The sequence below is a fragment of the Scaptodrosophila lebanonensis genome, unplaced genomic scaffold, assembly GCF_003285725.1.
Source record: "Scaptodrosophila lebanonensis strain 11010-0011.00,11010-0021.00 unplaced genomic scaffold, SlebRS2 tig00000096-arrow-pilon, whole genome shotgun sequence".
Classification (NCBI taxonomy): Eukaryota; Metazoa; Arthropoda; class Insecta; order Diptera; family Drosophilidae; genus Scaptodrosophila; species Scaptodrosophila lebanonensis.
The window spans coordinates 27,651-43,252 of NW_022060567.1; the positions used below are offsets into that span (position 1 = coordinate 27,651).

The 15,602-nt window shown below is 36.4% G+C and overlaps 1 protein-coding gene across 1 annotated transcript in view; it reads left to right on the plus strand.

Annotated features, from left to right (window-relative positions):
* The first annotated feature begins 4,489 nt into the window (after positions 1-4,489).
* Positions 4,490-15,602, plus strand: part of LOC115627653 (tyrosine-protein phosphatase 10D) — an 84,337-nt gene continuing 73,224 nt past the window's right edge. Inside the window, exons 1-2 of the mRNA XM_030523393.1 lie at positions 4,490-4,625; positions 6,889-7,429. Coding sequence (XP_030379253.1) covers positions 7,268-7,429 — 162 coding nt within the window. The 5' untranslated portion in view covers positions 4,490-4,625; positions 6,889-7,267. The remainder of the gene's footprint in view (positions 4,626-6,888; positions 7,430-15,602) is intronic.

Genomic DNA, 15,602 nt, shown 5'->3' on the forward strand with positions numbered 1-15,602 from the left:
TTTTTGATAAATTCCAACGGCTAAAGAGAAATATTAAAAGATATTGTATTGTTTTCAATATTATTTATTTTATACATCTACACACAATGCTATAAATTTGTAAAAATAAGAGATTTACTTATCTAAAAACACCCTTTTTTAAGACCCACTCTGAATAAAGATAAACATTTTAACCATGTTTTGAGAACACATAATAAAATGTTATTTTTGGGAATTTTCAAATACAAATCACAATTTATGTAAAGGATAATTCAAAAACCTCGGTCCACAAATTTTGAAACAGTGCATATTACCAATCAACATCAAACATGAGTTTTAGGGTTTGTATTGAGACTTTATTGGGGATTATAACACCATTTTTTGGATACAAGTATAACAAAAATTACCACAATTAACATAAACTGTGAATACGGCAATTTTAAAGCTGCGCTATGCTTTTCGTTTGGCATTAATGTTTTTTATTATTACTAATTTTCCCTTAAAGGAATTTCCATGATGTGTATCTATATTTTGGACACTAGTTTAGATGAATATACATATGTATGTGTGTTTGTACTCGTATCATTAATTGAGAGTTTTATCACTGCGGTGTGCAGTCTTCTTCAGCATCGCAATCACAGCCTGCAGATATAAACAAATTTATAACGGCACTATGTCTAACGCTCTCATCACTCAACAGCATGCTCACAGTATACGTAAACAACAGAGATTGAGTGAGTTACACACATACATACATAAATGCAATTGCACAGGCAGATCAACAACGACTACCACGAATACCAACATGCTCAACAGAGCAGCGTAGCAGGTAGAAAGCAAAATGACAACAAGCCGCATTGCTTATGTTGTTGTTGCTGTTACGCAGCCACGCCATGCATTAGAACTGTGCAGGAGCCGGCGCGTGATCGTGATTTCGTCTCTCACGACTAAACATTTACTGCCTTAAAGTGAAGGGAATTTTCAAGATGCCACTATTTAAGAAGTCTGACAAAATTAAACAAATCAAAGATTATAATCGATGACAACAAAAACTCTTATGTTGTTTAAGTTCATTTGAACATTATTTTCATATAGCTTTAATTATTTAATTTAATTTAATTATGTGAGACTGGTGTGTTCGAAAAATAACCAAGAAATAAGTGAGATAGTTTCGAGGATGTAACCAAAATAAAAGTTCATGAAATGCATCGTGATTTGTAATACACACATCTCTAGTATGCACCACCACCACCAACAACAAAAACAACGATGCAGGCAATACAAAAAAAGAGCGGGCCACGCACAAGTGCGTTTACATTATACATGTGTGTGTGAGCAAGTTAACGAAAAGATACACACAGGCACATATGAATGCATGTGCGGTGTATGTGTGTGTGTGCTTCTGTAACGGAGTTTTACAACAGCCGTGCCGCTGTCGTCGTTGAGTTGTTTTTGGTGCGGCTGTTGCTTCTTCTTTTTGTCATATGTACATTCATACATACATACATACATACATAAATAACTATGCATAGCATTCAGAAATCTCGTCCAACGCCTGTTACTGTTGTCGTTTTAATTGTTTTGGTAACTGTTTTCCAATGTACATACGTATGCCCATAGCTATGTACATATCTATAAGCATATGGATGTATGTATGTATGTGCATGCAAATAAATACAAGAAAACGCATATGAATAAAATATGTGTGTATGCAGCCGATCAACAACAACACAAATCATATTATTAATGCTTTGTAATTGTAAGCATTTATTTAGACAGGCGCCCTTTTCTTTGGCAGCAGAAGCAACAGCAGCACCACCAACAACAAAACTCACACCCACACGTTCTACGAAAATCGCAGGCACTTACAACGGCGGCGGCGCAACAGCGACGTCATCTGCCATCGCATTACCACTAATACACACGTAAATCACAGGTATGGATGTATATACATATGTATGTATTATGAACATACATACATATATTCACTTGACGTTTTTGTAATTGTTGTTGTACTCATTGCCGCTCGCCTTCCGCTGCGTTCGCTGTTGATGTTGTTGCTGTTTTTGCTACTGCGCGCATTCATTAAATAAACTAGTCACGTCTCAGCAGATGCTTTTGAGTATAAAATTGGTTTTAGCAAATTTTTTTTTTGGTTTTTGGTGAAATTCATTTTGCGCTCAATGTGCAAATTTTCATAAAACGCACCGCAAAAATGTATATCTCTCGATATTTAGCCAGATACAGATACACCACACACAAAGTACACAACAAATGCGTGCACATAAAAAACAAGAAAAAAATTTAACAAAATAGCGCGAATTTATTCAACCGTCACAACGTCCGCGGCGTTGTAAGCACAACAACAAAAACTTATTTAAATTAATTCGAAAGTAGCGTGCGACGCGCCTAACCCGATCACAACCATCCGCTTCAACACGCAAACAAAAACCATCCTATATGACGGACCGACCAGATAGATGACGATTATCAATTGAATGGTCGTTTCCAGCTGTGGTGACTAAAGTCAGCTGTTGTGGTGGATATTTATGAGTGCCACATTGCTGGCGGGTGGCGGTCTTTGCTACAAGCCATGCATTATGGAAGATAACGCAAACACCATTTGCACAAACCTCCAGCAAACCTACCATTCCGCATGGAAATGTTGATCATATCTTCGGGACAGTGTGACCATCAGCTAAGATCATAAAAACCCCTTGAATGCGACATGAAAGCATAATTAAACTAGTATTGTTTTATAATATTTTTTGTAAGTATGTACATATGTACACAGATATAGGATATGTATGCAATCGTAAATTAACAAATTCAGCAAATTCATAATCGCTTTTAGAATATGTTTCTTTTCAATCGAATCCATTCACTATCACTGCTCGAATTCCTAACTGAGAAAAATCTATTAGTCCCAGAGTTGTGCCATAATAATCGTGAATTTCGTGAAAAGAATTTACGATATAACAGAAATTCACAGAAACCTGAGCATGTCCAACAAACCTAAGTCGTAAGAAATCGATGAAACCACTTTAATAAACAAAATATACAAATCCAAATTCAGCCTAAGGTTACCTGCTTAGAAAAATAAACCTGAGTAGTAAATATGTTGTGTATTGCATTCATAAAACCATTTCGCTGTGGGCTCCAATTAAATACCCAAACAGACACTAGCCTCACCAATTCGGAATTCATTTCAGCACTAGTCGTTAGAAAAGTATTTTTAACCAATGAATGTTTGCGCTGCCACCTTTTGCATTTGTGTAGTCCGGTAGCGCCCTGTAAGCCAATGCACAGCTGCTCTGCAACTGTTAGCTGTGCACAGTGCTTCTTAAGCTGTAGGGCGGATAAGAAATTCAGCAAGAGATGATCAGATGTCGTGAGCATATTGGACTATTGCGATACATATAACTCGCTCTATAAACTTGATTACATAACCTCTTCAGGTTATAAGATACAATTATGGTTAAATTACATTTCCACTCAAACAACTCTCAGACGCATTTCTATTCAGATTTATATGTTTTCGTATTATACAGAATTGAATTTTCTTCTTTTCGTTGGATTACTAAAAGAAATTGTTAATTAGAAATGTCAAAGTGCAAACAAAAGGAATTGTTATTATTTATTAAAATACACATGCATTTATTATTTCGCTTCTCACGAGTAGGATTTAGCAATTATTTCACTTTCTTCAGAGTCTGTTTGTTTATGTTTTAAGCAGTATTGTCAAAGCTGATTTTCCAATGGAAAGCTACCGAATAAAGCGTCCTTTTGTTCTCATAAAATTACAGAGAAGTGTAAAAATTAGAGAGAGGTACTGGTTTATTTTTAAAAACGTAGTTATTTTTGGTTCCCCCGGTGGGGGAAACCCAACTTAAATTAATTCTTGGACACAAGTCGTGACAGGCTTGAATTAATCGAAAAACAAATTGACAACACTGGCACAAAAACAACCACCCAATGCAGCACAGCCGCAACGGCGACAGAGAGAGACACTCATTCTCCCATACAAACACACATTGAGCGTACACAGACACACACTTGCCCACAGGCCAGAGCAGATGCAGCCGCACAGCCGCCAACGCGCCTTCACTTGCTCAGTTGAGTTTTGGCCGTGAACGTGCTCGGGTGTGCCGTTCGTTGTCGTTTTTGTTAACATTGTTGACGTGTGTGTGCGCCTGTGCGTCTGTGTGTTTGTCGCGCGTCTCGTTTGGGCTTTTTCGGCGGTATTTAGCAAAAATATATTCATATGTATATCGAACGCAAATTGAAATATATCTATGTATGCATATATGTGTGGATATAAATTGTATTTTTTTTTTTTAACATGTCGCGTGTGCCGCTTAAATGCTAAATAAAATTGCGAAAATCGAAAATCGTGTGTGTCAGTATTTTTGTTTTTTTTTAAGGCTGTGTTCAAAAAGTAAGCAATAATTACAATAACAACAAAATGCTCATCAAAGCGCAGCGGCAAAGTAAAAGCTGAAATTGAGAGTTGTTTATACTTATGTATGTATGTATGTTTGTTGCTATGTCCATGCACAAAACTGACGTTCGACGTCGGCGCAATTAAAGTGTGCGACGTTTCACATGCCATAGCAACAACAACAATAGCGGCGATGACCACAAGGGTAACATCAACACCTACACCTACGCACTCTCGCACCGGCGGCAGCAACACAAACAGTACGGGAAAAAGAAGCAGCAGCAGTGGTCAAAAGCGCCACCGCCACTCGCCAGTCGCCACTGTCACCATCACCATCACCGTTTCTGTGACCGCGCTCTTTGTTGGTGGGCTGCCTGCCTCTTGACATGCCGTTGCTTTCTTTTGCATGCCTCCAACACACACACACACATGCAAACACACACCCACACACACATACGCACCCGCTCTCACGCATTGGCGCCGTTTTGCAATCTCTCACTCACACGTACGGATACGACGAGTGTTGAATTTTGGTATTGTTGTTGTTGTTTTGGCAAAAATTGAATGAAAATTTCTCCATTATTGTTTGTTATTGTTTGTGCTTTTCACTTAATTTTAAAATAAATTGACTCGATAATGTTATAAACATTTTCTAAATAGGCGCTGAAACTGAATTATTCCAGAAGCAACCCTAGCTGTGCTTCCAACACATTTTTGAACTAAACATTTAAGAAACTTGTCCTAAATTGTTGTTAAAAAAGCAAACAAAAACTCGTTTTATGAGCTTTTCGGTGTTGCGCTTTGGTTTTTGGTATCGTTTCGTGTTTGGCTTGGTATTTTGGTATTGGCTTTTGTATTTTCTTCTTGAATCATGTTTGTGGCGTTTTCTGCAGTTTATGGCTGCCACAGTGAAGACCACAGTGGGCCGCACCGACTATATTCAGTTTAGACTGCTTAGCCATCATTTACTGTGCAAAGATCTGCTCAGTGCGAATTGGGCCTAACATTTGGCTTAGCAACTGTTCATATGGAATATTATATATATTCATATTAATGAAATCTCATATATCAGTTGCTCTGGATTTTTTGACATAGAACATTAAATACCTTTCGATTCATTGAATTACGGCTCTATTATAATTTCCATATATGCGATGCAATTTTTTCTAAAACACCATCACGTATTCTTGAATAGTTGTATGTCTTGTTAAGCCGTTATCCGATGGATAATTATTATTATCTCTTTTCATGTTTCTTGCACGTTTCTAATAGCTCTAACATATAATGTTATATTTTTGATTGCTTACATTTTAAATAAAATCCAGTACTTGGAATGAAAACTTTTCAGTTAATTATCTGGCAACGCCGCACCGATATTTGTACTAAGTTGGCTGCGCCTGAAGGACTTTATTTAATTCGTGTCTAACTGTTAATTCCTCTTTTCCTCTTCTATTAAATTCAATAAAGTTCACTATGTCAGATGCTCTCTTCGTCTATCCTCTGCCTCTCTCTATCTCTATCTTTCCGTCTCTTTCTCAAGTTGGCTTAGCAGCTATGTAAGTTGAAGGTCTTTTGCATAGTCAAGTTGTTGGTTTTGTTGCTGTTGTTGTCTGCAAGGCAATGATTTATTTTTTTTTAATGCAACAATATCAGTGACGGCAAAAATATAAAACCCTACATGGCGGGGTTTTGCTGCTTCGGCTGCAAACTGGTTTTGTTTCGCACTTAAATATGTAAAACATGCATAGCTATGTACAATAAAAGCAATAATTGTAGGAGCTTTTGGTGATGACGTCAATGCTTAATTTTGCGGAAATACACCCAAAATGCTATTAAAATTGGCAATAAAACCAATGCAATCAATTAGTAGCATTGCACCAGGCACAAACATATGTACATACATTTGTACAGAAACGAATTTATGAATTTAAAAAGGAATGAAAGACGCCTATCCAAATATTATAGCAAGTATTCACATCTAGCCAAGCAACTAACAATTAACTAACAACAACAACAGCAACAAGAGCATGAGATCTGAAATAGAGCCGAATATAAGATACCACAAGTGTTGTAGATACCTGCATACACACACACATACAAACGTACATATACAAATATATGCATATAGTAGTATTTGTATACAAGTATGTTCAGCACATACATAAAAGCATTAATATGTATGTATGTACTTGTATGTATAAAAACGAAAGCTTGACAGTCGAACAATTCCCACCAACAACGTTGGCGCAGCAACAGAAGTTAACAACAAATTTAAAGAGCGCCACAGTCGCTCAAACAGCTGAGCGCAAGTTTTAAGTCAAGCTTGCTCGCAAGCGGCTCTCTCGCACAAATACAAATATCCGCACACACACACTTACACAGACAGACACACACGCACACATACACATACAACTCCCTATGCGCATTGTACTCATGCGCGGCGTCGCCTTCTCTCACTGTCTTTACAGCCTGCAAAATGAACCAAACCGAGTGTGAAAAAAGCTTAAGCTTGTAAATTTCAAAATTATTTGGTAAACAAAAATTTAACGAAAAAAAAGAAGAGGAAAGTTGCGAAATAATTTGTAACAATGCCATTTACAAAATAAACACAATGCTAGAAATGCCCGAAATTAGAAAAACTACAAATATGCTTTAAAGCATACAAAATATAGGTATTACGGGCCAAACATCGCTAAGAGCGGCACTCTAAACAACATCAACAATAGCAACAGCAACAAAATTGGTGCAACAGCTAACAAAGGCAGCAACAGCAGCAGTAGCAACAACAGCAACAACAACAACCACTAACTGGCATCAGTTGACGACCATTAACGAAACGGCCACAAAATGTTGTACAATCTGAGCAAAGCAACAACGCGGCTTAAAAGACAGCAGCAGCAGGAGCCACAACAACAACAATCTCACTATCACTTTAATAGACAGCATTATAAACCAGTACAACATCGCTTCATTTGGTGTTTAACATTTTTAGCAACATTTTGCGCACAGGTGAGTGAAAACATAAATGAAACATATATACATACATAATTGGATACTTAGTATTATGTATCTCTTTGCAGTAATTGTAGTTATAAGACTAATGCGTCTAAATGTCAAACAAATTGATCGATTTCGCAAATCACAGCAGTGCGGAATATATTTTGTGTATTTGAAGTCCTGAGTGCGGGCTCTTAAGTTGATTTTATGAAACACCTTTTTTACTCTGTTCCTGAAAATTGAAAGGGTATACATACTAGTAAGCCTTACCATCAAATCACTATGCTATATGATTCAGAGATATGTACAAGTATATATGATCAGCATGACGAAACAAATCAACAAAGCCAAGTCCACCCGCCTGTCTGTCTGTCAGTTCGTATGAACACCGATAACTTTTGGAACAAAACATTTTTTACTGCATAATCGACCTGCAAATTAGGCCATAACACTGCAGATTGCGATTTATTAGATATTTTAGAATTTTTTAAAACTACACGTTATTTTGAAATTAGATTATGAAAGGAATATAACATTTTTTAATGCCAAACGTTAGCTAAAGACCTCTTCCTCCTAAACTATCCTAAATTTTAGCATTAGGACCATGGCACACCCACTTTAGCTTTAATGAAGTCCATAGTAGCCGATTCAATATACTTGTAGGTATAATATTTAAACCTTGAATAACACAAATGTCTTATCATAATATTGGAAAAGTATAGAAATTAATGGTAAATTTGCATTTACTTTAAAACTGAATATATTGTACATGTGTATACACACCCGTACATACCTACATATTTGTTTGTAATTAATTACCGCAGGCGATCACACAAAGCGCGTTGTTGCATCTTCAAAACCCAGACATATCTACATACATACATACAGACATGCAGACATGCAAACATTAACAATTACAAAAAAAGAAAAAACAAACTCTCACGGCACGGCCCACTTACTCACTCCAATGATTCACAGGTCTTTGCCGAACTCGTAACTTGTAACTCAAAAACTGCAGGCATATGCAAAACTTGTGCTTGCTTCAAGGTCTTTTGAGAACTGCAGCACTCTCTGTTCACTGATTGTCTCTCTCTCTCTCTCTCTCCCTCTTTTCCTGTGTGTGTGTGTGTGTGTGTGTGTGCAATCTTTAGAATACAAGTTTGCTAATTTCGGAAAACCACAACCACAAGTAGATAACAAGCCAGCAAGATTTGAAATAATGAAATTTAATTAATTTGAGGGCCAAATGCAGAATAAACAAAACCATTTAGAACGTAATTTTGTTTTATTTCTGAAATTGCAAATCCACTAGAAAAAGCCTTTTGAAATAAAAAACAACATAAAGACTATTTTGTAGATAATAAGTATTGAAATTAAAACCACCACAGAAGAAAAAGTGTAATCCAAAACAAATGTGCCAAACTCATATGTTTTCTTATAAAAGTGATGGTTTTATATTGAAGCGAATATATATGTATATATAAGCTCAGTAATCTAAAAAATACGAATATCATTTAAAAATCGCATGAAACAATTATCTTTAAAAAAATATTTGCCTAGAACATGACATCGAGCAAACTTTCGTTAAATATTTGCTACAAAGCTAAAATGGGATTATTTTAATTTAAGATAATTGCCGCAATGCTGTGACCGAGAATGCTGCCGGAATGTGAATTGCGATTCCCATAAAGAGTATCGAAAGCGGGAAAGGTTATACTAAGTACAGTGAAAACTCTCTTGGCCGGACCCTCAATTTTTGTACGCCCAAGGGGAGTGTCCGCTTAAGGGGATACTTAAATACTTTATACATCGATCGAATGTTTTAGAAGAAGTGTCCGCCGAAGAGAATGTCCGCATAAAAGAGATATCCGTTAAGGGAGTTTTCAACATACATTCATGCATGTATAATCAAAATGAAGATGCGAATCGTCCGTCCGTCTGTATGAACACCGAGAACTCTTAAACTATAGCTGCTTGGTACACCAAACTTGGTATGTCGAAAATAACACATTTCGTATTTATAATTGTTTTAAAATGCCTGATGAAAAATTTCACAAATTTAATCTGAATCGGCTTACTATAACATATAGTATAGCTGCCATAAGAGCGAAAAACAAAAAATCTTAGTAATAACAATTTTTTTTGGTATCTATAGGTTTTGTGTATTAAATTGGTTGAAAGTTTGCTCACTATATCATATAGCTGTCATAGTAATGATTGGCGTGTATTTGAAAGCTGTATCGCGGAAAAGAGTGTGTGCAGGGTATTCAGAAGTCAAGCTTCCTACTCGTTTAAATTGAAAAACTTGCAGCTTGTACGTTATAGCTCATACTCGTAGTGTCCATTGATATTTCTATATAATTTCACATTACTCGGAATTTGCATGCTTTTATTGCTCGACTGAGTATTTATTATAATTATCATCAATATTTCAGCAAATTTGTTTTGCACTTCTCGTCGCTATTAGCACTTTAGTATTATCTTCCTGAACTTGTGAGACTTGTCTTTGCATAATATACATAATTTTTAAAAGCGTTCAGTCAAAGGTATCTCAGCGGATCACATTGAAGTACACTTGTCACATCATTAGAATCAAAAGTCACGTTTCGGTGATCCATTCCATGTTAGATAAGAAGTCATAAGCATGTTTGCGAAATTAAAAACTAAGTTGGATACTGAAGCTTTCTAGTATACGCAATTTGGCCAAATTATAGATATGCAGTCAAGTGGTGAGGCATGAAGATATCTAGCCATAAATCTATTCCAGTTAGACATAAAATTTGTGCACGTACCACATTGTTTCAATATATTTTTATTTAAAGATGGTCGTATTTTTTTCTGCTACATGCCAGTCGTGCCTTGTCGCTATTGTTTATAATTTTTACGAGCTGTAAGTACGAGTATGTGAATAGGTAGGAATGCTCGAAATGCCTGACATTCCTATTCGACGTAAACATAAATATGTGTGGAGGGGTCGATTGACAACTTCAAAATCCATTATTATGCGACTTTGTGTGTTGTGCCGAACAATTAACATGAAACATGCGTCTGGGCGTGTTCACAGGCCCGACCCAACCCGACCCGGCACGACCCGACCCAGCCAGGTATTGAATAGTGTCCCATAGTCTAGTTGGCCTTAGTTTAATTTTATTCATTCAAACTTTATTGTGCGCAAATGGTTTCGGTTTTAATTATACCCTATACCTAAAAGGGTGAAAAGATAATTAAGTTTTCCAGCTGTGTAGAAGAGAGAATATCGTTTGATGTGCTGATCGAGGTGGTGTGCATCAGGTTGGCTTACATTTTGTATCACTAATATAATAAATACTCTAAATATTTTGTGCTACGTTAATATAGTTGCTAGAGAATTCTAAAAATAATGACAGCTGGAAAGTTAATGCTGGTTTGGTTTATTTCTAAATTAAAATCTTCCACAATATCTCTTCTGTTGCATCTTCGGTACAAACCCAAAATAAAGCTCTCAAGTCTTAAGTTCCAAAAGTAACCGGAGAAAATATTGTAAGCGACCAAGCCCGAGAGTGAAATATCCTGTATCCTGAAGAAGAGAAAGAAACCCAGTTTTGCAGTTTCAAGTGTAGTACCGGAATAGGATTGTTAATCTAATAACATTTCTAAGAATTTATCAATTTTGATATTTAAAATAGAGGTAGATAATTACATAGGAATTAGGTTAAAAAAAAAGTTTATGTAGCTTTATTATGTATTGGGGACGGTACTAACTATATTTAGGGATGTAAATCGAAGGAAAACATCGATGTTGATGTACATCGATGTCTCTTTAAAAAAAAATCGATGCATGGTGGATGCATCGCAAAAAATATATCCATGCATTGATGTTTTAAAAGATTAACTTTCCATAGAGAAAAGCTAATATTAGTGAGAAATCCAACAGAGATGTTTCAAATAAAAAATGTTTATGTATCAAGAGAGACTGTCATAGTATTTTACTTAATGTTGTTAATCACTAAAGTACTCGTAATATTGATTTTTGATGAACTTGTATGTCTTACTTAAAAAAACCGATTATATACAGTTTTAAAAACAACTACGCGTTTTAGCTACGCCTTTTAAGCATATTAAGTGTGACATTATATATGAAAAAATGAAGATCAAATGCTTAACAATCTAAAATGTATACTACAAAATACACATTTTAATGAAAACATCAAATAATTTATAATACAAATATACCTTCTTCGGTAAACCAAAAAAAAAAAAAATGTGAATGCGCAAGAAAACATGAATAATGTTCGATGTTTGGACAAACATCGATTGATCGACGATGCATCGTTAGCAAAAAAGCATCGAAAATGTTCGATGCATCGATGTTTTCTTATATCCCTAACTATATTCTGAAAATAGGGCGGAGAGGGAAAACAAAAATTATATAGACTAGTGTTGCCTAGGGAATAGGAAAGTCTTCGTACCAAGTTTGGTCGATGTGGGCTCAGCCATTTTCGAAATCCTGGCGTTCATCCAGACAGACAGATAAATAAACGGACATATATGCTATGTGTATATGTAGCTCGATTTGTCTCATCATATAATCTAATATACCCTGTTTACGCTTCGGGTACAGGGTAAATAAATATGAGAGTAAATAACTATCGGAATTATAACCAAAATAGTGTGACAAGCCATATATTAAATGTTAGGCAGGGTATTCCAAAGCCTAATAATGGTGTGGTGCGGCGTGGGGGTGGGCTATGGAGAGAATATAACCCACTATTTTAGATGCTATGTGCCGTTTGTATTGTTTTCATTTTAATTAGCATTTAGTATTAATGGAGGCAACAGCAGCTAACAATTATTTAGATAGGCCGCCCGCAAATTAACAACAACACGACATCGTTTTTTTCGTACTACCCGCATACGGGTATTAACTTTCTGTATTGATAAATCTCAGACAAATATTTGCCATTTAGTCACATACAAAATGTGTTTGGTTGCAACTGTTGGTCGAAAGTCACGTCTGCCGCTCGACTCGACTTTAAATGAATATGCGCCCGTTCTTCACATAGTGCTTGTATAAATGTATAAATCTTAAATATTATTTACTGCTCTTAATGCTATATATAAACATAAACAATAAATGTGCAGCTCTGCCATCTCTATAATATAAACAAATACTCTAACATTTGTTCGTAGTTTCATTCTAAAAGTCGCTTACTATTATATTACAAGTACAAGTATCCTGTTTCGGTCAATTTCTTGTAAAACATTGTTGAAAAGAGCGATTTGCGCCATACATTTTTTTAAAAATTGTATTCTATAAATTCATTTCAGAATTATTTTCTTGCTGTTGCAGTTTTCGGCTCTCTTAAGCACTTAAATGATGATCAGAATTGTTGTGTTAAGCTTTTTAAATAGGGACTTAAATATACAAGTACTTGTATATAGTTTTCCATCATAAACAAAGTTGAATTTTCTATTAAATTTGAGTCGCGAATCAGAGATAAATAATAATACAGCTACACCCGGAATATCTGGCTAGTTTCTTCTTCTTCTAATTCTTCTTCAGCTAAAAGTAAGAAATATGTTTTATTTTCAACTTTTTAAACAACAAGCCTGCAAATCCCATACATAGTGCCATGTATGATGTATATAGGGACTTGCGTCTGTCAAAAAGAGCATTAATCGCCTAAACATTTTCAACGATGCCGCGCCACCTCGATCCCCCTCTCTTCTGAAGCTAATTATGTCACACATGGTTGCCAAGCAAAAGAAAGGGAAGACGACGACGACGACGACGATGATGATGATAATGATGATGATGATGAGGTTGAGCATCGCAATTGAGGCGATCATCAAAATAAATACGTATACTACTACAAGTATATTTATAATGGTCGGGGCGGCGTCATTTCTATCACACATTGCCGCAAATACTCGCACAGATCCCAAAAGAGAGATACAGCGATTTTCTCCCGCTTCTGATAAATCATGCGCGAAATTGATTCTAATTTGTGGCGTAGGCATAAAAACAATTAGCCATGCGAGAAGCCAACAAGCCAGCAACCAGCCACAATGAAACCCAAAAACACAATCCAAAAATGCAAATTGGGCGGCGAAAATGCGCTTTCGACAGACGTGGGCTTTACATTTGGGTGGCTGGGTAGCTGGGTGGCTGGGGGGTTGGGGGGTTGGGTATCTGGGTGGTTGCAGGCAATTAAATGCACGACTAAAGACAAAGCCCTCGGCTTTCGGTCTGATTGCAGATAAAAGTAACAAGGGAGCGAGGCGTTCCCCACACAATTCGACACGTGTCGCACATGCTTCGAGAAAATACACAGACCACGAAAACTGCAAGCTACTACGAGCATTTGAGGGAAAGAAAAACACTTGAGAAGCTCAAAACCTGATTAGAATTTGTCAACTACAACAAAGAAACGCGCACACGCACACGAAATTCAATTGAAAAGTTTCGGGGAGGTGTGGAGAGTTGAGTTGGGGTTGAGTTCATTAAATGCAACCCTGGACGGAGTAGGGCTGGTGGTCACTCACTCAGTCGGGCAATAAAGTTGTAATGCAATTGACACCCAGTCGAGACGCTCGTTCGAACTTCCGGCCAACAATTTAGCTGGAAATTTGCATAAATTAAGAGACTGAGAAGCTCGAGGCTTGTCTGGATTCTCAATGTCAAGTGCATACCTAATTATGTTTATACATGAATATATGAGGGCTGTGAGGGGTGCCCGAACCACATGTGAGTGGACATTTGTGTGACCTTTTATTTCGAGCGCTTTGTAAGTTGAAATTCCCTTGTATTTGGTTACTTATGTATCTGGGATAGGTTAATTTCACTGACTTCTACGCTTTAGCCTGCGACCTCTTGTTATCGATATGCTTTATTAGCTGTCCTTTTATCAGTAATAATTACGCCACAAGACATATTATTTGATAACTTAATGGGTTTTTAAGTGCCTCAAGGTCTTTTCACGGTCCAACCAACTTATCGAAAAGCCAAATCCCCAGAGAAAAAATACAAAATAAAGCATCACATACAAATCCAGTTATAATTTATAATTTTACGACTAGAGAATATTCCAATATGTGCAGACGACATATTTTAGGTGCATAAGTTTGTTTATAATGATACATCCGTCTGTATGAACACAGACAAATTTTGAGCCACAACAGCTATGATCACCAAACTGGATGTGTAGACTTATCTAATCCATACGCAGATCAGGTTCGATACAAACCATATATACCTTCACTCTCTCTCTTATGGCTGCCATAGGAACGCTGGAAATCACTCTTTTTCTGTATAATGATATCTTAAACAAGTCTATTGCTTATGAGTGATGTGAAGTTTCAGAAAAATCAGCTTGCTATACTTGTATTATGTGGCTGACGTAGAAACGATTGGTGCAACAAAGTTGACTTTAGTTGAAGGGCATTCAATAGTCGGACTGACACGACTTTAACGTTTTTATACCTTTTTTTAACATAATTAGAGAAATTAGATGAGCAGCTTAATGCTTATTTTATGCAGCCATATTAATAGAATACAAGAAATTGAAATAGTTGTATCGATTACGAATAAGAAGCATGCAATAATAAGTAAATACACGATTGATTCTTTCTATACTTGTATATAGCTCTGAAGGCATCAGACTGGACCACAGTTGCTAAAAAATAAAGGAAACCAATTTATTATACTTTTTCAAATCACATAAACTATCTGCAAATGATCTTATGTGGAAAATATAGTATAAAGAGTACCCCATAATCAAATTGTCCGTTCTTTCATATTTAAATCAACTATAACCGCTCTTGCCCGCTCGGTTGTACAACTGTAATTGATCTTGTTAAGATTTAAATCAACCATCGTTCGCAAACAGAAGAACGAAAACAAACACAAAAAAACCCAATCGGTCGCGTACACTTGACAAAAATAGATCATATGGCCGGAAATGTGCCATCAAATGCAAAAACAAAAAAACCAGACGAAAGCAAAATAAGACGGCCAAGGAGAAAACGCAACTTTGAAGTTGATGCGCGTGAAATACCATCCACATACCCATATACAACCACAGCTACATAAGAGTATATATGTACATGTATAGTACGAATATATAGTCAGCGCCGGAGCGGTTGAGCTATGGCCGTGCTGAAGCCGGAAAGGATCGCAGCCAATTGGGAGGTGTTAACAGCCAAA